We start from the raw sequence: 23,859 nt of genomic DNA on the forward strand, positions 1-23,859 counted from the left end.
AGTTGAAATTCTTAACTTGACACGACATCTTAAAACGCGGCGCTCATGTGCGAGGCGCTGCAAAAGACGCGAGATGCGAGCGTAACGGTCATGCATGTCTGTCAAGTGCGTGTTTACATAGAAAAACAATGGGAAAGTAGCGCATTGGAATAGAAAAACGCGTTCTGTGTGAACGGCCCCTAAGAGTGCTATTAATTTTATACAGCAGATGTTGTTTTAAAGTTAATAATGAGTAACTTACATATTAAACAATGTTCTGCGCTAATTTGTCTACTTTTGCTCCACAAATGAAAATAATTCCAAGCAAAGCCACAACAGAATTTCTATCACACAATAGACAGTTGCTTTCCTGAATGAATCAGTGTGTTTGAATGTATCGGTTAAGTAAATGAGTCAATGGCTCACTCAAATAGACAGTTGCTACATCCGAAATCGCATACTTTACAGTAGGTACTACATTTTGTTTTAAACCTATTTGTGACCATTAAAAAATTAAGTTCCCTTTCAGTTGGTCACGCTCAGCATTTCGTCAGAACAAACTGACAAATGGGGTAATATGAATTAAATTTGTTGTCACATGGGATAGCAATGTTGTCACATGGGATAGCAAAATGCCCACTTCAGAATCTCGGCAGAAGTAGTAGGTCATCCGGGTACTTTTTGCCTACTGTTTTTTAAATACTGAGTATTCGGACATAGTACTCCACTGGTATACCATTTTTCATGTACTATATATTAGGGGAGTATTCGATTTTGGACGCAGCGAATCAGCGAGTCACTTGTTTAATTCCTGAATCAATCGGTGTGTTTGAATGAATTGGTTGAATGAATGATTCCATGTGGTGTATTTTGTCAATATTTATATTTTACTATAATGTAAATGGTTTCTCCAGTATGGAAGAGGATTAGGGCCAAGCAATAATAAAAAAATAAAGCCCTCTCGAGATTAAAGTTGTTAAATTTCGAGAAAAATCTCGTTAAATTTCGAGAAAAAAGTCGAGATAAAATGTTGAGAATAAACTCATTAAATTACGAGAAAAAAGTCATTAAATTACGAGAACAAATTCGTTAAATTATGAGAAAAACTACGTTAAATTTCGAGAAAAAAGTTGAGATAAAATGTTGAGAATAAACTCATTCAATTATGAGAATAAAGTCATTAAATTAAGAGAAAAAAGTTGTTAAATTATGAGAACAAATTCGTAATTTAACAAATTTGTTCTCATAATTTAACGACTTTTTTCTCGTAATTTAATGACTTTATTCTCAACATTTTATCTCGACTTTTTCTCGAAATTTAACGACTTTTTTCTCATAATTTAACGAATTTGTTCTCGTAATTTAACGACTTTTTTGTAATATTTTAATGACTTTATTCTCAACATTTTATCTCGACTTTTTTTCTCGAAATTTAACGAGTTTTTTCTCGTAATTTAATGACTTTATTCTCAACATTTTATCTTGACTTTTTTCTCGAAATTTAAAGATTTTTTTCTCGTAATTTAATGACTTTATTCTCAACATTTTATCTCGAGTTTTTTCTCATAATTTAATGACTTTAATCTCGAGATGGTTTTATTTTTTATTATTGCTTGGCCCTAATCCTCTTCCGTACTCCAGTTACATTTGAGTCATTAGCATATTTTTTTTTAAAATAACTATGAATTGTACCAACATAATGGAAGTGAACTGAGCCAAATGATGACAAATACTGAGATTTCATAGTGATTTCATCACTAGTACAGAATTGGGATCAAATCAGATTATTTCCAATGATGTATTATTTACACACCTGCAAATAATAAATTGCTCATCATATTTGATATCATTTTCTTGATAAAAACTTGATATAATCTAAAAGAAAACACGTTTTCTTGTTGTTGTTTTTTTCCCCACCAGCCCTTTCTCTGTATTTCTATAGACTGCACTTACGATTCAACATCTGTGTGGTTGCGGTGCACTTGCTGGGTTTGTCTTGGCTTTTGACCTGCTCCCTGTGCTCTCTTTTGTGTTTTTCTGCCAAATCACAGCTGGGTGGGACCGGCTGCATTCTAGTACTTTGAGTCTGATGCGGCTCTGGTGCACAAGAGCTTAAAATAAACTCATGCGATGACACTCGGTTCTTTAAATCCTCAGCTTGTGTACATTCACATTCGACATTCAGATATTGATACTCTGGACACTGATGGTTCTCAGTGAAAGGATTCTGATTATTCCAGCACTGGCTGCTCTCAGTGCTTTGTATTTGAAGGCTGTGGTTCATAAAGTTTTCATCATGTTGGCTCTGGTTCTCAAAATCTGGATTAAAGTTTGTGAGATTCTGGTTTGGATGATCCCCATTGTCTCTATCCTGTTGGCTCCGCTCGCTCACAGGGCTGAGGGTTGGAGGTCTGCTGCTGTGATGCACAGAACAGGGGCTGGAGTGTAAGGAGGAAAGCTCTTCTGGTTCCCAGTGACCAAGGAAATATGGACCCCCGCCGGGCTGGGGCAAAAACCCCACAAACAGATCTCCCTGATCAGCCAAATCCTGCACCTGCATCCCCAAAAACAACCAGGACCAATTGAAGACATTGAGACATTCATCATAACACCTGTCCCATTCAAAGTGTACAATCAAAGTTGACAATGAATGTAAATGGATTCCAATGTAATATGAATAATTTTACAGTGTCTTTGGAAGAGGAAGGTGGTGCGTTTTTCTGCAGATGCTTTTAAAATAAGCTCTGTGGAGCTGTGACAGGAAACGCTAATGAAAACCATATTTTCCAATCATCATACTGTCATGCCACACATACGCATATGTCTAAATCATCTGTAAATGTCACACACCGCAAACACTTCCACAGACACACACACACACTTAGTCAAACACTGCTTATCTCCAGATAAATGCAATTACTGAAAAGGCGAGGGGGTGACGACTAATGGAATGGCAGATGAATGTGGGGTGTCAGTGTCTATGCAGCAGCCTGTCAGCTTATGTTTTCAGTATTACAGCCGAATTGTAAGACCACGATAGAGAGAGTTTGAAGTAAGTGGGTTTTTGGTGCCATCTTTAATTGAGTGATGGCACTAAGTGTGCCACTAACATTTAGTAAGTGAATAGAAAACAAATTGACCTGCTGCTCTCTGTTTGAATGAAAACAAATTCACTTTTAGAGAAGGTCTAACCTTTTTCACATAACCCTGTATGACTTCTGGGGCAGGGTCCTGGTGACCGAGGTAGCACACGTCTGTTGTGAGATGAGGCTCCACCCAGTTCAGCAGACCACTGTCGGAACCACTGTAACAAAAAAAAGTGACTTTTGAACATCCATAATTCAAATACACAAGAAATGATCTTGAATAGTCTTGATTCATCTATGAATCTTATTCCAAAGAAAAAAATCTTTTGTGGCAAGCAGGGCGATGCAGAGAGTCATGGGAATGGAGCGAGGCTGGTGAGCCACATCGGTTTCGAGTCCAACGGAGAAGCTCCGGAAAGGATAAAAGGAGGAGTGATGACAGTAAAGGAGGAGAAAGGACCAGACCTGGAACATTAATGTTGTGTTTTATTATGTTTATATACGGCAGTCATCGGTGATGGGCTGCCGCTTTACTTTCATTTTGTTTTGTTTATTTTATGATTAAACTTGACGTTGATCATTCGCCAGTTCCTGCCTCCTTCTTCTATGAGTCATGAACATTGTTACATCCCTACCAGTGTGTTTATATTTAAAACAATACATTAAAATAAAAAGGGAAGAAATAGTTTGAAATATCAAGCAGCATAACGAGCTGTTTTGTACAGGTAAAAATAACTGGAAGCGAATGACACCGGAAGCCTCGCACATTCAGTTTACATATGGGTCAATAACAGATCGATATAGTATGTACTGTATACAGTGCAGAGCATGCAAATTATCTGCATATGTAAAATTGTATAGAATACTTAAATTAGCAATTGCATTCACCAAAATGTTAGGTAGGCCTACACAACATAGCATACTTAACATGGGACTATATCCCACAATGCAATGCAATACTGGACATTCCATTTTCGCTGACTAGAAGGAATATAAAGTATATATATATATATATATATATATATATATATATATATATATATATATATATATATATATATATATATATATATGGGTCATTGACAAATAAGGTTTTTAAAAGTTTAAAAAAACTAAATATAAGTGTCAACAATGAGATTATGTGGTTTTTATAATTAGTTAACACTGCTTTTGTCATTTTTTACAAGATGGACAAAATATGTCACCAAAAAAGTCATTCGGTTTAACCAAAATCTTGGTTTTACCGAATGACACTTTTGGTTATACCAAATGACGTATAACATATATTTCAAACAATTCGAACAGGCTGACAGCTAGCTAGCTAGCTAACAAAAGGACAATCAAACCTTTTATATTTAGTACAAGTTTTTAAAATATTAAAGAAATTTCCATGTTTTATAGCGGTTGTACCAAATGACCTGATGTTTCAGGACATGTGTATGAGCAAGTGAAAACATAAATTTTTTTAAATAGTTAAAAGAGAGTTAGTTATGTTGCTTCATGACCATTTGGTCCTTTGCAGGTGTCTGAATGATGTCACATCCTGTCACATGATATTGACCGCATGACTTGATCCAAAACAGTTCCTTTATATTGGTTACTCCGAATGATATCAATGAAATAAATTTTTCTGGACATTCTTTCTCATAACAAAGCAATGACTTCTACGCATAATTTTAATACCATTTTGCACTTTGTTGATATATGATGTTATAAAATCATGTGAGAATAACAAATATATACATTTATTACATTTTAAGATATTTTAATCACAAATTAAATGGCTGTATTGGCCTTTGTACGGTTAAACCGAACGACCTTTTGACACTTCACAATCTTATATATAAAAATGCAATTTATTCCTGTAATGGTAAAGCTGAATTTTCAGCATCGTTACTTCAGTGTCACATGATTGTTCAGAAATCATTCTAATATGATCATTTGGTGCTCAAGAAACATTTTTTATTATTATCAATGTTGAAAACAGTTATGCTGCTTAATATTTTTGTGAAAACCATTTGTGATGTGTTTTTTTTTTTTTCTTTCAGAAATCTTTGGCAAATAGAAAGTTATTTATTATTAATGTTATAAATATGTTTTGGGGGAAAATAAATCTTTTGTAACATTATACATTTCTTTAACTGTCACTTTTGATCATTTTAATGCATCCTTGTTGATTAAAGTATTTATTTCTTTAATGGTAAGGTAATAGTGTATCACAAATCTAAATGTCCATTTTTTAACTTTTAAATAACCTGACATTTTCACAAACTAAAATGTAAAGTAAATCACAATGTAAATGTAAATGTAAATCACAACGCCATTTTATTTGATTTAAGAATGCAACATAGTAGTATATAATGCAAATGTATTACTGTTGAAAATATTAAATGATGTGTACCAAACATTGTTTGTGTGCAGTAAGCATGCTGAAGGTTTGTGTGCATACCTGTGCGTTTGTCTGATGAGCACGGCTCGGTGTAACTGCTTCTGTAGGTTAGCACTAGCAGGGCCGCAGGAGTGAACAAAGGGATGGACAGCAGCCAGTACGAATCCCTTCTGATACAACTCACACACCTGCACTGGAAGCTCTCTGACTGACGACAGACACAGCAATGAGGACACTGTCACCTCTGAAGAGACAGAGAGAGAGAGTCAGACAGGCACAGAAAGAGAGAAATGAAAAAAATAAACATGCCATCTATCTTTCAACTAACATCATTTGGCCTGACACAGCTACTACCGCTAACTTTACCATCATGACAACTTACTTATTATATTGTTAAAATAAAAAGAATAATAATAGCCATAATTAAACAAATAAAAAAGAATTTACCCATAAAATATATTGTTTAAAAAAAATCTTACTGATGCGCGCACACACACACACGCACACTATTATTAAAGGGTTAGTTCACCCAAAAATGAAAATTCTGTCATTTATTACTCACCCTCATGCCGTTCCACACCTGTAAGACCTTCGTTAATCTTCAGAACACAAATTAAGATATTTTTGTTGAAATCCGATGGCTCAGTGAGGCCTGCATAGGGAGCAATGACATTTCCTCTCTCAAGATCCATTAATGTACTAAAACCATATTTAAATCAGTTCATGTGAGTACAGTGGTTCAATATTAATATTATAAAGTGACGAGAAATTTTTTGGTGTGCAAAAAAACAAAATAACGACTTATATAGTGATGGCCGATTTCAAAACACTGCTTCAGGAAGCTTCAGAGCATAATGAGTCAGCGTATCGAATCCTGATTCGGATCACGTGTTAAACCGCCAAACTGCTGAAATCATGTGACTCTGGCGCTCCAAACAGCTGATTCGATACGCTGATTCATAACGCTCTGAAGCTTCCTGAAGCAGTGTTTTGAAATCGGCCATCACTATATAAGTCGTATTTTGTGCAGCAAAAATATTCTCGTTGCTTTCTAATATTAATATTAATCCACTGAACTCACATGAACTGATTTAAATTATGTCATTGCTCCCTATACAGGCCTCACTGAGCCATCGGATTTCAACAAAAATATCTTAATTTGTGTTCCGAAGATTAACAAAGATCTTAAGGGTGTAGAACAGCATGAGGGTGAGTAATAAATGACAGAATTTTCATTTTTGGGTGAACTAACCCTTTAATAATAATAAGCAGCGCATCTGTTTTGATAATAATGAGAAATGTTTCTTAAGCACCAAATCAGTATATAAGAATGATTTCTGAAGGATCATGTGACACTGAAGACTAAAGTAATGATTGCTGAAAATTCAGGAATAAAATACATTTTAAATATATATAAAAACTGAAAACAGTTATTTTAAATTCTAATAATATTTCACAGTATCACTGTTTGTACTTTACTTCAACTTTTTTTTTTTTTTTTTTTGATCAAACAAATGCAGCCTTGGTAAGCATAAGAGACTTCTTTCAAAAACATTTAAAAAAAATCTTACTAACCCCAAACTGATGACTGAACCATGGTGACTAATGTATGTATGCATTTCATAACACTATATCTGCATGAATTAATATATTCACCCCCACCACATACTCAACAACATAATGACAGAAGACAAAAATGTGAAGATAGGTGCAAACCATTTCATTCACGGTCATCTCTGCCAAAAAATATGTTAAGAAGCTAATTTTCTGAGATGGTCATTGACACACAAACTGAAATGCTGTGGAAATTGTTTGAAAGTATTCTGGTGAAATGGTTTTACAAGCAAATTGTTTCTGGAATCAGTAATTAAAGTTAATTTCCAGCACTCATTATTCAGAGCACTATTAAGGGCCGCAGTGAGCTGTAATCTGAGCACTGCTTGACTGCAATCATCTTTCAGAGGTGTGACAAGCTTGTTTAAACAAAACTGTGATGGTCTGAACACGTTTTGACTCTGAGGGGGGTTTATTAGTGTTTCCACAGAATAAATAACTGCACAGTTCATAGCAAGATGAACTTATGGGTGAAATGAGTGCATATGTGTGAATTCTGAGATGCCGTGACTGTTTGGATGCAGGTAATTCTAAGGAAATTATGTTATTTGTGTCTGATTATTTGTATTATTTGTATTTGTGTACATTATTTGTACATTGTTCATGGAGCTGAACAATTTTTTTTTGCCCAAAAGTTTAGTGAACGTTCATCTAACATTGTTTGAATGTTACTTAAAGGATTAGTTCCCTTTCAAATAAACTTTCTTGGTTATAGGCGAACATTAAAGGAACTTTGCATTTTATAATTTTGCAAACATTATGGGAATATTACTTTTGAATGTTCTCTGAATGTTTTAAATGTTCAGAATAAGTAACATTTAAAGGATTAGTTCACTTTCAAATAAAATTTTCCTGATAATTTACTCACCCCCTGTCATCCAAGATGTTCATGTTTCTTTCTTCAGTCGAAAAGAAATTAAGGTTTTTGATGAAAACATCCTTATAGTGACCTCCAGACAGTTGAAGGTCAAAATTACAGTTTCAGTGCAGCTTCAAAGGGCTTTAAACAATACCAGACAAGGAATAAGGGTCTTATCTATCGAAACGGTTGGTCATTTTCTAAAATAAAATGTAAATGTATATGCTTTATATAAACAAATGAACGCCTTCCAAGTGCTTCTGCCAAAACCACACTTTCGTATTCTTCAAAAATGTTACGCTGTATCTCCTACGCCTTCCCTATTCTACTTAAGGAAAAAACTGAACTGGCGCCGTGTTCAGTTCATCCAAGACATGAACATCTTGGATGACATAGGGGTGAGTAAATTATCAGGAAAATTTTATTTGAAAGTGGACTAATCCTTTAAATGTTACTTACTCTGAACATTTAAAACATTCAGAGAACATTCAAAAGTAATATTCCCATAATGTTTGCAAAATTATAAAATGGGAAGTTCCTTTAACGTTCGCCTATAACCAAGAAGAAAAAAAAAAACATTTTTAAAACTTTTAAAAACTGGCTGTTTTGAACATTTAGGGAACATTAAGAAATAATGTTTTCAGAACTTAATGGGAACATTAGCAAAATGTTCTTAGAACATGTTTTTGTTAGCTGGGAGGTTTGTAATAGAATTGCTTATAATTTAAAGATTTTTAAAAATGTTTTTCAAAATAAGGCTCTTATGCTCACCAAGGCTTCATTTATTTGAAAATGTATTATTTATTTGGAAACAGTTGTGCTGCTTATCATGATTCTTTGATGAATAGAAAGTTCAAAAGAACAGCATTTGATTGAGACAGAAATCTTCTGTAACATTATAAATGTATTTTTCTGTCAATTTTCATCATCCCCCTTGCTAAATAAAAGATAAAAGTATTCATTTCTCAAACCAAAAAAAAAAGAAAGAAAAAAGTATATTCACTTTCTCAAATATGATGAGAGAAGGATTTCACGTCGCTCCACACCAGTAAGGCCGGGTTCACACCGCAAGCGGCAGCAGAGCAGTGAGCGTGAACTGCAGCTGCAGAGACGCGCGAGTATTCACACTGGAAGCATTTGTACAGCGTCACAGCAGCGGCTCGAAGCTGCATATAAAGTGAGCATTTCTTTACAAAGACAGCTATAAATTTGTTTTTATAATTGGTCATTGTTAAACTTGATAGTCTGTTAACATGCAAGGTGTGATCACATATAAACGTAAAATAAATAAAAATAAATAAATAAAAGCCTCGTGTCATCCATTGCTGCACACGAATGAGGTAAGCTTTGTGTTTTACATCATCAGACGCATGAACATGTTTACAAGACAGCAAACTCGGCGAAAAAAGACAGCAAACTCGGGTTTGATTTGGGTATGCAAGAGCCTAAATTGCTGTCTGTGTAATAACTAAAATAATGTTTCTATATCATATTTTCTGGCTAGTTTAGTTTAGTTTTTATACCATACTTTAACCCAAACTGAATAATTAAAAACAAGTTTAAATGAGTAAGTCTTCAATAATTATTTTTTAATATTAATTTTCTCTCCTGACATACTTCAGTTCTTGTTAAAACACACTAGATATGCTTATTCTGTGCATTTCGAGCACTTTTTGTGTGAAATCATATTTATTTTGTCCATCAAAGGTGTACTTTCACTTTAATTGAGCGTTAGCAGCGCAGCAAAAATAGACCCAGCGCCGAAACGATCGCGGCACTGCTGCTTCTGCTCTGCTCCTGCTCCGCGCTGCCGCGCAGCCTCTGCGTGCGGTGTGAATGCTCTCATCTCTTAACATGGACGCTGAAAAAATATGCGCTGCTTCTGCTCTGCTGCCGCTTGCGGTGTGAACCCGGCCTAAGACACAAATTAATATATTTTTTTGAAGAAATCATCCATAGACAGCAATTTAACCACCATTTTCAAGGTCCAGAAAAGTAATAAAGACATCATTAAAACAGTTGACATGATCTAAATTTTATGAAGCAACAAACTTTTTGTGCACAAAAAACTAAACAAAAATAACGACTTTATTTAACAATATCTTCTCTTCTGTGTCATTCTCCTATGCTGTTTATGTTCAGCGCTTCCAGGTTCTACGTCAAAACGCCGGCTCAGTATTGGCTGACACTGTTCACGTGAGCAGCAATAATGAGTAATCTGCGTTCCGACATAGAACCTGGAAGCACTGGATGTAAACAGCACTGACTATTTTAACGATGTCTTCAGTATCTTTCTGAACCTTGAAAGTGGTGGTTAAATTGCTGTCTATTGAGGAGTCAGAGACATCTTGGATTTCATCAAAAATATCTTAATTTGTGTTTCGAAGATGAACGAAGGTCTTACGGGTGTGGAACGACATAAGGGTGAGTAATTAATAACAGGATTTTAATTTTGGGTCAACTAACCCTTTAACACCAAACATAACATGTTTAGTATCCTGTTCAAAATATCAGTAAAAAATCATGGGAAAGATCATTCCTGAGACTGACCCTTGTATCTCTCATGACACACACTCATAAAACTTCACCAAATAACAAAATCTGTTTGCAATCATCAGGTAGTGCTGAAAGAGCGGAAGTGTCTTAGACTTTATGACGTCCATTAACTCCACTCCAGTCCAGAGCATGAACTATATTAACCAGCACATCACGCGAAAGGCCTGCGGCAAAGGAACTCTGTGCTGTAGCTATGCGTGAGAGAATGAGAAAATGTGTTTGTTTGTGTATGACCTACACACACACACACACACACACAGACACAGACACAGAAGATTTCTCTTCTCCTGAAAGGCCAAATATATGATAATCTGTCACTATATTTACTATGGGGAAATTCCACCTTCATAAGACAGAATTTACCCAGTCGGGGGTTAAACACTCTAGTAAACAGTCCTTCTCAGCACCATATTCCACCTCAAGAATGCAGCCCTCTAAACTAATATCCCTCAGTCTGAATCAGTGTACCAGGTCTTAAAATGAGAAGCAGAGACTCTCTAAATCAGTTAAACCCCACCCGCAGAAAAATATGTTTTTGTGCTAAAATTATTTACACTTGTCTAAATCCTTCTAGCTGTGTCTTAAACACCTAGACAATCACTGATTTGAACATACTATGTGGGTTTGTAAGCACGTTGTTGGATTTTCCAAGTGTGATTAGCACTAATATCCAAACGCACTCTTTTACGGCTCAAACTAACAGGACACAAGCAAGCAGGTGTTTCGAATCATAGCTGTTATATTGAAAACAACAGGAATATAATTATCAGCTTATTGGCCAGAATTAATATCTGTGCATCCCTGGTATTGACCAATGAGCATCCAGGGCTAGAACTATCAATTTTGTTTTTCATTTATTATTTAAACAAAGTTGTTCATTGTATTGTAAATTGAAGTAATTTGATTTCATTGAACCAATCCTCTAAATGATTCTTTGAACTAAACGTGTTAGTAGCAAATCTATTAGATAGTCGTCCCTTCTCCTGCTGTGCTGACCTATCAGAACTGCTCTCTAAATATTGATATGACATAAATATTAAAGTAAGTGTTTATATGATTCATAAGTATGAGGGATTCTTGCTGCTTATGACTGTGATGTCGGGTCCTGAGGGGTCTTATTTTATTTTATAATAACCCGGCAGGGAGCGGAATTGCATTATTTATAGAAACCAATTTCAATTAAAACCAGATTTTGGCTATAAATACAGTTCAGTGTCACTAAGACAACTGATTTTCTCTCTTACCCACACACACACACACACACACACACACACACACACACACACACACACACACACACACACAGATAAATCCTGGATTTTAGTACTGACCCCTCACATCTCAAGATCAAATAATCCTTAAAACGATGCCTAGCATTTTCTCTCTTTCTCCCTCTGCTTTTTTCCCTCTCTGTTATTTTGTCCCTGTCAATCATTCGCATTCATTAAGTCACTTATCGCTGCTTTCAATATTGATGCCCCAAACAAACAAACACAGAAACATATTCTAACATCTCTGCCTCATACTCATGCTGTCACAGCAGTTTGCAGTGAAACTCTCTTTTTTTTTGTCTCGGTGTCTCTGTAGGCATCAGTGAATTTTACATATAAATGACCTGCCTGTCTGTCTACCGATAAGCAGCTAAAACAGAAAGCCTGGAGTGTGTGTGTGTGTGTGTGTGTCTGTTTGTGTGTGTGTCCAGAACCTGAACGATTGTCCCAGTTCTCACATATTCCAATTTTTTAAAAATAAATATTTGATCCAGGTCACACTCTCAGACACAAATCTGCACACACACACATTTGTGTTTGGGTAATGTTTTATGCTGTAACTTTAATGTGCTAGATAAGATAAACTAACAGTACTTCAATTATTGCTAAATTGAAAAAGTGGTTAGGTCCAACACTTATTAAAAGATCAAAAAAGGAAATACTTATATAATCTCATATAACATTTTCAGTAATAGAAAATAGTCTTTTACAATGTACAAAACAATTGTATTAGAAACAAGTCAAACACATTATATTGTTAAAGTTGAGTAATAAGAACCCATCTCCATATTGCTTTTACATTTCAAATCCCTCAGTTCTCCTATCTCCAAAAAGCCAAGCCAATGTTGATTCTCATTTTATTACAAGCTCTGTCACGTTCTCTTTTTGCCAGCAGACTCTCCTCTGTTCAGCGTTTTTTTTTTTTTTTTTAAATGGGTGATTCCCTGGAGGTTTGAGGTTTAGTTGTGCTCCATGTCAACCTTTCTCGCTCTAAAGGAATAGTTCACCCAAAAATAAAAATTCTGTCATCATTTACTCAATCTTATGGTGTTCCAACCCTGTATAAGTTTCTTTATTCTGTTGAACTAGAAACTAGAACTAGTGAGAATTGGACCCTAAAAAATGTTGGTAACCAGACGGTAGCCATTGACTTCCATAGCATTTTTTTTTCCTTCTATGGAAGTCAAAGACTACTGTCTGGTTACCAGCATTCTTCAAAATATCAGTAACACTTTAGTTTAGGGTCCAATTCTATTAGTATTCATATTACTAGGATATTGGCTGTTTATTAGTACTTATAAAGCACATATTTTCTGCATGACCATATTCTACACCCCTAAATCCTACCTAATACCTAAACTCAACAACTACCTTACTAACTATTAATAATTTTTTGAGGAGTTTTTTGAGGTAAAAGTCATAGTTAATAGTTAGTTAATAGTGAGAATTAGACCCTAATCTAAAGTGTGACCAAAATATCTTCTTTTGTGTTCAACAGAAAAAAAACCCTCATAGACACAGCAAAATCCCCAGTGTTAAATCAACTCTGCTCAGAGTACATATGGTCCCTCTCTAAATAGTGTTAAAATAACACTCAAGCAGAGTTAAATTTAGTTAGATAATTAAGCAATTAATTAAGTAATGATTGCGCAGTAATGATGAACACCTGCTGTTAACAAGCAGAATCACTGAAGAAATAAAAAACACAAGAATTACAAGTGACTTAAGTCACAGCCTTATTCATTTCTTAATTATCTCCTTAACTTTAACTCTGTTTCAGTGTTACTTTAACACTATTTAGAGAGAGACCATATGTACTCTGAGCAGAGTTGATTTAACTCTGGGGATTTTGCTGTGTAGGTTTAGAACAACATAAGGGTAAGTAAATTATGACAGAATTATAATATTTTGGGTGAACTATCACTTTAATCTATGCCACTCCCACACATGTCAAAGTAGCTAGAGCAAATTTTCTCTATTTACGGATATGATGAGACACGCACAGGCGAATGACGCATATACACAATTTCCATCGAAATCCATCCAGTTTGGTCTAAAATAAATAGACTTATAATAGGGTACTCAGGGTAAGACAAAAAAAAATTCTTTGGAAGAAGAACTGATGATGTTTTTACACATTATTCAAATTTTGTTAATTTTGAACAAAAAAGCTGCAAAATGCCAGTTTTAATTTCTATTTACACATTTTAAAATTAAAAAAAAAAAAAAAAAGTTTGCACTGAACAAGTATTTGCTTAGCAGACATTTATTTCTAAATAGGCTTACAAATGAGGAATTCGGTAACAAGCAATAAATCCTAAAAAAAGGCATTAACATTCATAGATATTAGGCTTAGTGAGATAAATGTGGAGAATAATTTTAGCTCATGACCCCAATGCAATAAAAGTACATTCTAATACAGTCTTACCATGGTGGAACTGATAAAAAAAAAAAAGAAAAAAAAAAGATTTGACTTTTATTGTTATTGTACTGAGCTCATGATATTTTCTATGCCCTAATAGTCACATATAGGACATTTTGTATTTTCCATTAATGCATTACTTAGTTTGTTTATTAGCATTTTTTCTTCATGGGGACCATTGGCTGGTGCCCACAATTTAGGTAAATTCAGGTTTTACTATTGTTACGGGTCCCTGACCACCATGCATACACAAATATACATAACTACGGTCATATCCTTGTAATTATGTTCGGTAATGGCTCATATACTCCTATGCTTTCAAGTCATTAAAATGAGCTGGTCTGTTCTTCAGCTTCAATCTGTGTCTTATATTCTCTCATCCTGTCTCATATCCTCTTTCTCTGAATTCAGTGGGATCCATTATTGCTTCTCTCAAAGCACACTAACAAAAGCAGCATTAGTATATTTAGAAACATAAGCCCTCAAAGAATATACACTGTTTGGATGCTCTCTTGCTCTATTACCCTCTCTCTCTCTCTCTCTCTCTCTCTCTCTCATCTGATCTCACACTTTTTTTTTCTTCCCAGTTTGAAGCTTTACACTTTATTATCTGAAGGTGGTTTATGTGCATTTGTGTATGCATATCAATATGGATGTTGCTTTGAATTTTGAAAAACAGCAATCATTTTTATGCTGCATGTCACTCTGTATATTAATCATCTGATGCATGAATTATTAACTCATAAAGGAAGAAGAAATCTCTTGTTTAACTTTAGAAAAGTATTATATATATTCAGGCCTTGACATAAACCCACCAAATGCGGGTAGATTTCAGCTGTGGCGGGTAAGACGGCCACTTCCACTAGCCAAGCTCGTCGTATCACAAATTCAATCACAATTCTTTATCGATTAACTTGCTGTTAATGAAGGCAGGATAGGCGGATTTGCGCTGAATGACACAACAGAAGTGCTCTCTCACGTGCCCTCTCTCTCTTGGACGCGATCAGTTCTCCCTGTGCCTGAATAGTCAAATACACGCACACACATATGTTGAAAATGTTCATCATGTGGAGTATCTTGCGTGAATACAGTTGGATAAAAACTGGATATGTGTCAGTATATTATGTCCATGTATTCAGCAGCCCAATTAAATACCAGTCTGTCATTAAAGGAACACTCCACTTTTTTTGAAAATAGGCTCATTTTCCAACTCCCCTAGAGTTAAACAGTTGAGTTTTACCGTTTTCGAATCCATTCAGCCGATCTCCGGTTCTGGCGGTACCACTTTTAGCATAGCTTAGCATAGTTCATTGAATCTGATTAGGACGTTAGTATCGCGCTTAAAAATGACCAAAGAGTTTTGATATTTTTCCAATTTAAAACTTGACTCTTCTGTAGTTAAATCGTGTACTAAGACAGACAGAAAATGAAAGTTGTGATTTTCTAGGCTGATATGGCTAGGAACTATACTCTCATTCAGGCGTAATAATCAAGGAACTTTGCTGCCGTATCATGGCTGCAGCAGTGCAATGATATTACGCAGCGTCTCTCACATACGTCTCCATGGTTGCAAGGCACGTTCCCTGTGCAAGCAGAGGCTCACAGGCGCTGCATAATATCGTTGCACTGCTGCAGCCATGGAACGGCAGCAAAGTTCCTTGATTATTACGCCTGAATGAGAGTATAGTTCCTAGCCATATCAGCCTAGAAAATCACAACTTTTTATTTTCCGTCGGTCTTAGTACACGATTTAACTACAGAAGAGTCAAGTTTTAAATAGGAAAAATATCAAAACTCTTTGGTCATTTTTAAGCATGATGCTAACGGTCTAATCAGATTCAATGAACTATGCTAAGCTATGCTAAAAGTGGTACCGCCAGACCCGGAGATCGGCTGAATGGATTCGAAAACGGTAAAACTCAACTGTTTAACTCTAGGGGAGTTGGAAAATGAGCCTATATTCAAAAAAAGTGGAGTGTTCCTTTAAGGTTAATCAAACCACAAAAGATGTTTAATAAATGTATACATTGCTAAATAAACTGCTAAATAAAACTATGTATCTGAAAAAATATATTTTTTAAATTTAGTATTTGTAATTAGCTTCTTTGTTCCTAACAAAAATAACTTATACAATTTCTCATATTATTCTTATATTGCCCACCCCTTGCCCACCTGTACATACCAGCTGACATACAATGTAGTCTTGATTTTGGTGTTCAATCTGCATTTCAAAGGTTTGAAAGGATTTTAAATCTTGTAAATCAAGTAAAATGATTCAAAATAAAATAATTTAAGCATGCCAAAGTCAACTTTAATCATATAAAATGTAATTTCTCAACAGCAAAATTGTGGCTGTAACTTTGGAAAACCACTAGCCATGTATATATAATATATTTATTTTAGTATTATTTATATACTATTATATTATGTATTAATATTTTGAATTAGATTTTATTTTTCATTTTAATTTCAGTGTAAGTTTTATTTTTTGTTATGTGCTTTTCTCATTTTATATTTTTTTAACATTTCTGTTTACCTTTAATTTATTTTCATTTCAGTTTTGATAATTTTTGTATTTCAACTTATTTATTTCAGTTAGCTGCCAATGCAACATTTCTTTTAGTATTTAAAAATGTAACTTTTTTCAGTTTAAGTTTGTCATCTAATTTGATCTCACCTTTGTTTCAGTTAACAAGTTTTAGTTTTAACAATAACAACACTGTACCTAATATTTTTTACCCCAAAATGTTATAATTTGTGTTTCATATCAGTCTACTGCAATCGTCAATAATAAATATTCCAGAAATGCATCACCACAATCACAAAGGCCCATTCACACCAATTCACACCATATCATTCTGTTTATTATGAGTGTGCCCTGCAGTCATGTCATCTGTTGCTTTAAAGAGGACCTATTAAAGATATGTGTTACAAAGTGGTAGGGAAGAGGGAGGACCCAAGTGCAGCATAAACTTATTCAAAACCCCCCAAAAATAATCCAAACAGGGAGCAGGAACAAAATCCAAACAAGGAACAGGAACAAGAATTAGACAGGGAACGAGAACGCAACAGCCTCACAAACAAGCAAAGACAATGATCGACAACAGACTACTGAAACACAGGGCTATATATACACAGGATAACAAGGGGCTGATGAGGAACAGGTGAGGGTAATGAATTACTATGGCAACAAAAGGGTAACTATGGCAGCAAACAAGGCAGCAATGGAAACAAAACACAGGAACTAAACATTTTAACATAAGAGTCCTTCAAAACAAAACAAGGGCAACAAGTTACTGTGGCCAAGTATGACGTATGATGGTTTCGAACAACACTTGCGATCTTCGGGTTACAAGTCCAACTCTCTAACCATTAGGCCACAACTGCCCCCCTATTCTGACAATATCATGGCCCCAAGAATATTCTGTTTTATGAATATCTGAACATACAATACTTTAAAAGAAAAGAACAGAAAAATCCATCAACACCCCCAAAGCTTCACAGTCCTATACCTCTTTATGTGTTTGACATTTTAATTGGTAACGTTAGACAGTTTTGATTTATATGCTGTTGAATGTTTGAAGATCGTGTTAGCTTACACGTGCATAAGCATCGCTTTGCTGTGTCCGAAATCATCCCCTATAACCCTTAAAGGAACACTCCACTTTTTTGAAAATAGGCTCATTTCCCAACTCCCCTAGAGTTAAACAGTTGAGTTTTACCGTTTTCGAATCCATTCAGCCAATCTCCGGTTCTGGCGGTACCACTTTTAGCATAGCTTAGCATAGTTCATTGAATCTGATTAGACCGTTAGCATCGTGCTTAAAAATGACCAAAGAGTTTTGATATTTTTCCTATTTAAAACTTGACTCTTCTGTAGTTAAATCGTGTACTAAGACCGACGGAAAATAAAAAGTTGCGATTTTCTAGGCTGATATGGCTAGGAACTATACTCTCATTCAGGCGTAATAATCAAGGAACTTTGCTGCCGTTCCATGGCTGCAGCAGTGCAATGATATTACGCAGCGCCCGTGAGCCCCTGCTTGCACAGGGAACGTGCCTTGCAACCATGGAGACGTATGTGAGAGACGCTGCGTAATATCATTGCGCCTGGTGCAGCCATGATACGGCAGCAAAGTTCCTTGATTATTACGCCTGAATGAGAGTGTAGTTCCTAGCCATATCAGCCTAGAAAATCACAACTTTTCATTTTCTGTCGGTCTTAGTACACGATGTAACTACAGAAGAGTCAAGTTTTAAATAGGAAAAATATCAAAACTCTTTGGTCATTTTTAAGCGCGATGCTAACGGTCTAATCAGATTCAATGAACTATGCTAAGCTATGCTAAAAGTGGTACCGCCAGAACCGGAGATCGGCTGAATGGATTCGAAAACGGTGAAACTCAACTGTTTAACTCTAGGGGAGTTGGAAAATGAGCCTATTTTCAAAAAAAGTGGAGTGCTCCTTTAAATAGGGCACTATTTGAGGGAACAGCCATCTGAAGTGTTGTCCGAAACCATAGTGGACATTATCGAGAGTGCTCATTCAATACCACAATAACGAGTGTATGACCAATGTATGCTCAACGGCTGGAGAAAACCCATAATGCACCGTTAGAGTCACATGTTGAATGACCAGAATATGCCACAAGCAGCTGAATCATCCATTTTACAAACCGCTGGTCCAATGTGGGTACAACATAATATCATGCAGGTATAAATTCCTTTTTAAATGGTTATTAATGTGTTTAATTAAGGTTTAGATATAGTTTCCGTGACAAAGTCCAAGGTAAATCTTTTTATCCTACTATCCTACTGGAGATCCCAGTTTGCCAAGTTTTAAATAATTGTTAAACAGCAAGCACAAAATATTTAAAAGCGGCAGCCCTTCCAATGCACTCATTTTGTTTTCATTCATTTCCTCAAGTGAACTATTAGTGCACTTCTCTAGGGAATAGTGAATGAGGGTATAGGGGTCGATTTTGGACACAGACCTGTACAGAAGATGTGTAATAGTGCCCCCAATCGTATAACAGTGAAAACATGGATTGCTTGGAAGCATTGTGTCATAAATGATGGAAAATTCTGTCAATGGTGGGGAAAGAGTTTAAATGTTTATGTATGAACAAGAACAAAACTTACAAAAGGGACTATTCAGTACGTAAAGTGTTTGGAGCTGGAGGAAATGGGCATGTGTACCTTCCTTTCCTAACAGGAAGTCCAGGAAGTGGTATGTATAGGACACGCCTGAGTGTGTCTCCACTTGCGCTCTTCTGAGGGTGGAGAAAATCTTTCCCGGAGCTTCATCTGACCCTCGGGGTTTCGGCAACTTACAGCCCATGTCTGCACATGTGGAGAGAAAAACAAAGACAGAGAGAGAAAATGAGATGAATATGGATAATTTGTCTGAAATATTCATGTATTCATAATTGCATTATTGATTTAACTGATTGCCTTGGCAGCAGTCCCTAATTGTCATGCTAATTAAGTCAGATTGACACTGAAATAGAAACTGAGCATGTGCAAAACAGGGGAGAGGGCATATCGGCATGTCTTTAAACATAACCACAAACATTCAGATACACGCAAAGATTTGTCACAAGGTAACATAACATGAAGTCTAATTGGAAAGCTAATCAACCTTCAAGCATCAACCTTTAACACAAACACACATTCGCTGTCTCAAGCATAATGTCCTCTTCAAAACGCACACACTGTCTCCTTGGCTACCAGAAGCAGCAATCAGATAACACTTCATATTTGATCTGTGACTACACAACCAATCAAACAGCGGAATGTGTGGCCGATGAATTAGCGTGTGGCTAATGCTGATAAGTGTCACATCTAGAACGCGCTAACTTGATGTGACAGCAGAGGCACGCCACGTGGGTCCCGGCCACCAGCGTTAACACACACCATCAAGTACGAGTAGTTAGCTGCCAGCATTTCCATGTCAGCGTTTGATGAGCCAAAACAGGTGAAACCGAGAGGAACCGGACAAGCCCAGTGGCTGTGACAACAAGCATTAACTGCGCAATGATGATGGGACAGGGGAGCGATGGATGGATGGTTTTGTGGATCAGGAACGGGGTGATCATTTGGGAGAGCTACAGTATATATGAGTAGGTTAGGACAGACATTTAAAAACAGTACTGTGCCTTACCACGGTACAGTAATGGAATCAGAATACCATGATATTTTGATATATACTACAGTACTGTACTGTATGATAATTGTATTCAGTGGTGTAGTACTGGTACTTGAATTTCTAAGAATATAATGGCATTACCTTTGCAATAGTGTTCAAAAGACCATGGTTTTACTTACAATGGTACTTTGTCCAAATACTATGGGAACGAGATAAAGAGATTGAGATTCGTAAAATAACCACACAACAATAAATGCAAAAACAAATATACAGCTTAATGAATGACTTGTGAGTTTAAGTACGATATAAAAAAAAGTGTTTTAATGTGTTTTTTAAGATAAGTCTTATTTTCACCAAGGTTGCATTTATTTGATCAAAAATGCAGTAAAAACAGTAATAATATTGCGAAATACTGTCACAATTCATTCTAATATGCTGGCGCTCAAGAAACACTCATTATTATTAATACTAAAAACAGTTGTGCGTGAACTTTGATGAACAGCAAGTTCAAAAGAACAGCATTTATTTGAAACAAAAATCTTTTGTAAAATCATAAATGCTACTGTCACTTTTAATAAATGCATCCTTGGGGAATAAAAAGTATTAAATTCTAAATAAATAACCAAATACTAAGAAATATCTTGATTTTTAGTAGTTTTAATGCTTCTATACACTGTAAAAAAAAAAATCCGTTGTTTCTACGGAAAAATACCGGCAGCTTTGGTTACCAGAACAATACTGTAAAAATGACATCAAACCGTAAACATACTTACGGAGTTACATGTGAATTTTACATTTTAAATATGTATATTTAACATTGGATTTCAGTACACTGTAAAAAAAATCCCAGTAAAATTTACGGTAAAATAACATATTTCATTAAGTGATATAATGTTAATTTACCAACCTAATGAAGTACTAATATCTGTTTTGTATCTTTATAATACACTGACAGTCACCAAAAACAGTGGTGATAAGAGTCACATGATGAATCAAAGTTCATCACAAGCAGCTTTTCCACAAGGTGAGGAGGACAATACTAATATATAGAAGGAGCACACAGTGACATTCACACACACACTAAACACCATCATGGTAACATGCATGAAATTTTAAAAAAAACATTAATTTAACACCATTAGATGTAACATAAAACCCTAATGTACATAACTGATTAGAAAAAAAATGAGAAAAACTAAGAAGAAACAGAGTTATTTCAACAAAAATATATCAAATGTGAAGTGTCACGCAGGGAATTGTGGGAATGTCAATTTACAGTTTTTCACTGTAAATTTTACAATGAATTGTTATTTTTCACTTTCAAAAACTGTGAATTTAACGGTATTTTACCATAAAATTACATTAAATGTACAGTTAGATCTATTACAGTTATTCACCGTATATAGTACGGAAACTTTCTGTAAACCATTTAACAGTTTTTCACCGCAGCATTTTTACAGTCTTCTACTGTTAAAATTACGGTAATTTTTTACAGTGTAATTTTAAGTCATCTTGAGGCCCCCTTGGAAGTTTGTTTAGGCCCCCTAGTGGTTCCTGGCCCCCTGCTTGAGAGCAACAGAATTAGAATAAGTTAAGTTACCAAAATAGTACATGGGAGGTTCCAAGCTGCAAAAACAGCAATGACTTCCAGAAATCAATGAAAAACGTTATAACAGTGAACACTGAAAACATAACCTGTGATGTCTGCTCTGATGTACAGCTTTTTATCTACAGATCATCTCAACATGGACATAGAAGTGGATCTTTGTCATTTTAGGAGCTCTCTTTGAATTTCCTTTGTTCTTTTAGAATTGATTTTTTGATCACCTCAGGTGTAATAGTGGCTGGTTATCTGCTCAAGTCAAATACTTCTGTAATCTGTTTAATCTGTTTTATCTCTTTTATTCCACAAAATCTTCAGACTAAAGTGAACAGTTGAAATGATTGGAAACAATACACCGCATTCAAGATTAGTTATTCAGAAGAAACGAATGAGTAATTTATATTTAAACAGAATATACACAGGGAGATGCTAACATAATGGCCTGAGTTGTTACGTCAAACATTATAGGTTTAAATTGCTAGCAGGAGTGAATCACAAAATTTACCGAGACAATTTGCTTTTATTATGATTCCGACAGCTGGAATATAAAAGATTAATTCACGGGAGATACACGGACCTTCACACCTGTGCTGAGTGAAGTTAATACTGGCAGTCAAGCATCCGGTTCCACTCATTTCCCTTCACTAGCCTGACAATCACATCATTACTGATGCTAATCGCTCGGCAACAGACCGACAGATCATCAGTTTGCTCACAGTTACTGAGACAACATTTGGAGAGCTATTAGAGCAGAAAAAGAAACCACGGATTTTTAATCTCAGCTGAATTTGCAATATCATCAAGGGACCTGCAAACACAAGCTTTGACATCAACACAAATGCTGTTATGAGCTCATAAGCCTCAATGAGGGGATAGTTGCTCCCTCATTGAGCACAAAAATGACAGCACAGCAATGTGTGCATGATATTTAGCCCTTTCCATTTAGGATATATTGCTACCATAAATGGAAGCTTGTTTTCGCCATAGACTTTTCCTTGCAATTGCGAGTTTAGATCTCACAATTTTGAGAAAAAAAAACAACAACTCAGATAAAAAATTCTGAATTATCTAATAAAAAGTTGTGAGTTCATGTCTCACAAATCTGACTTAATTTCTTACACTTGCGAATTTATATCTAGTTTATATGTAAGCAATAAGGTACTCGAGGCTGTGCTGTATCATGAATAAGTCACGGCTGAAGGGCGTTGTAAGGCCTAAAACCCCTTTAGCCGTGACTTATTCACGATACAGCACAAGCCTCGAGTACCTTATTGCTTTTATAAAACGGTTACCACACAATACAAATATTAAAGCCAGAAATATGTATCAATGCAACTCACATGAAGTAAACTTTTTCTTCCTTCCGCCGGAAAAAAATAGTCCCTGATCGTGAACAGCAACAGAAGTTAAATTTTCACGCTATTAGATGGCGGCAAAGACTGTCTTTATGAGTGTGTCAGTCAGTAGCGAAGACTTTAGTATTGAAAAGACTGAATTGTTGTGAACACGGAACAAGACTGCTTTGACTAGCACTGTTAGTCATGGGAAAACCCCTTAAATGATAAAAGGACAAGATAATACATCTGACATTTAAACAGATTTTTTATTATGAACATAGGACTGACCTGAAGGAAAATGCTAAATCTGAATGCAGGTAATAAACTCGCTCACTCAATCTCTTTCTCACAATACTCTTCTACATAATACAGTAAGCTTCAATGAACAATATCAATTGAGATACAATTTACATTGCTAAGAGTGGTTGCTAAGGGTGTTGTGTAGTGATACACAGAACCGCTGGGTGAAGCGGTCATAGCCATGTTTTATTGTGAATAATACACAGCTATAGAACAATCAGAATCAAGGACAGAAACTAACCGTTTTATAACTATAAATAAAGTCAGAATTGCAAAATATAAACCCACAATTCTG

The 23,859-nt window shown here is 35.5% G+C and overlaps 1 protein-coding gene across 1 annotated transcript in view; it reads right to left on the minus strand.

Annotated features, from left to right (window-relative positions):
* rftn1a (raftlin, lipid raft linker 1a) overlaps positions 1-19,517 on the minus strand; it is a 29,423-nt gene extending 9,906 nt beyond the window's left edge. Inside the window, exons 1-4 of the mRNA XM_067361641.1 lie at positions 19,376-19,517; positions 5,515-5,698; positions 3,172-3,283; positions 1,933-2,533 (exon numbers count right to left, since the gene is read on the minus strand). Coding sequence (XP_067217742.1) covers positions 1,933-2,533; positions 3,172-3,283; positions 5,515-5,698; positions 19,376-19,517 — 1,039 coding nt within the window. The remainder of the gene's footprint in view (positions 1-1,932; positions 2,534-3,171; positions 3,284-5,514; positions 5,699-19,375) is intronic.
* Between the last annotated feature and the right edge of the window lie 4,342 nt (positions 19,518-23,859).

Source organism: Chanodichthys erythropterus, chromosome 15 (genome assembly GCF_024489055.1).
Source record: "Chanodichthys erythropterus isolate Z2021 chromosome 15, ASM2448905v1, whole genome shotgun sequence".
NCBI lineage: Eukaryota > Metazoa > Chordata > Actinopteri > Cypriniformes > Xenocyprididae > Chanodichthys > Chanodichthys erythropterus.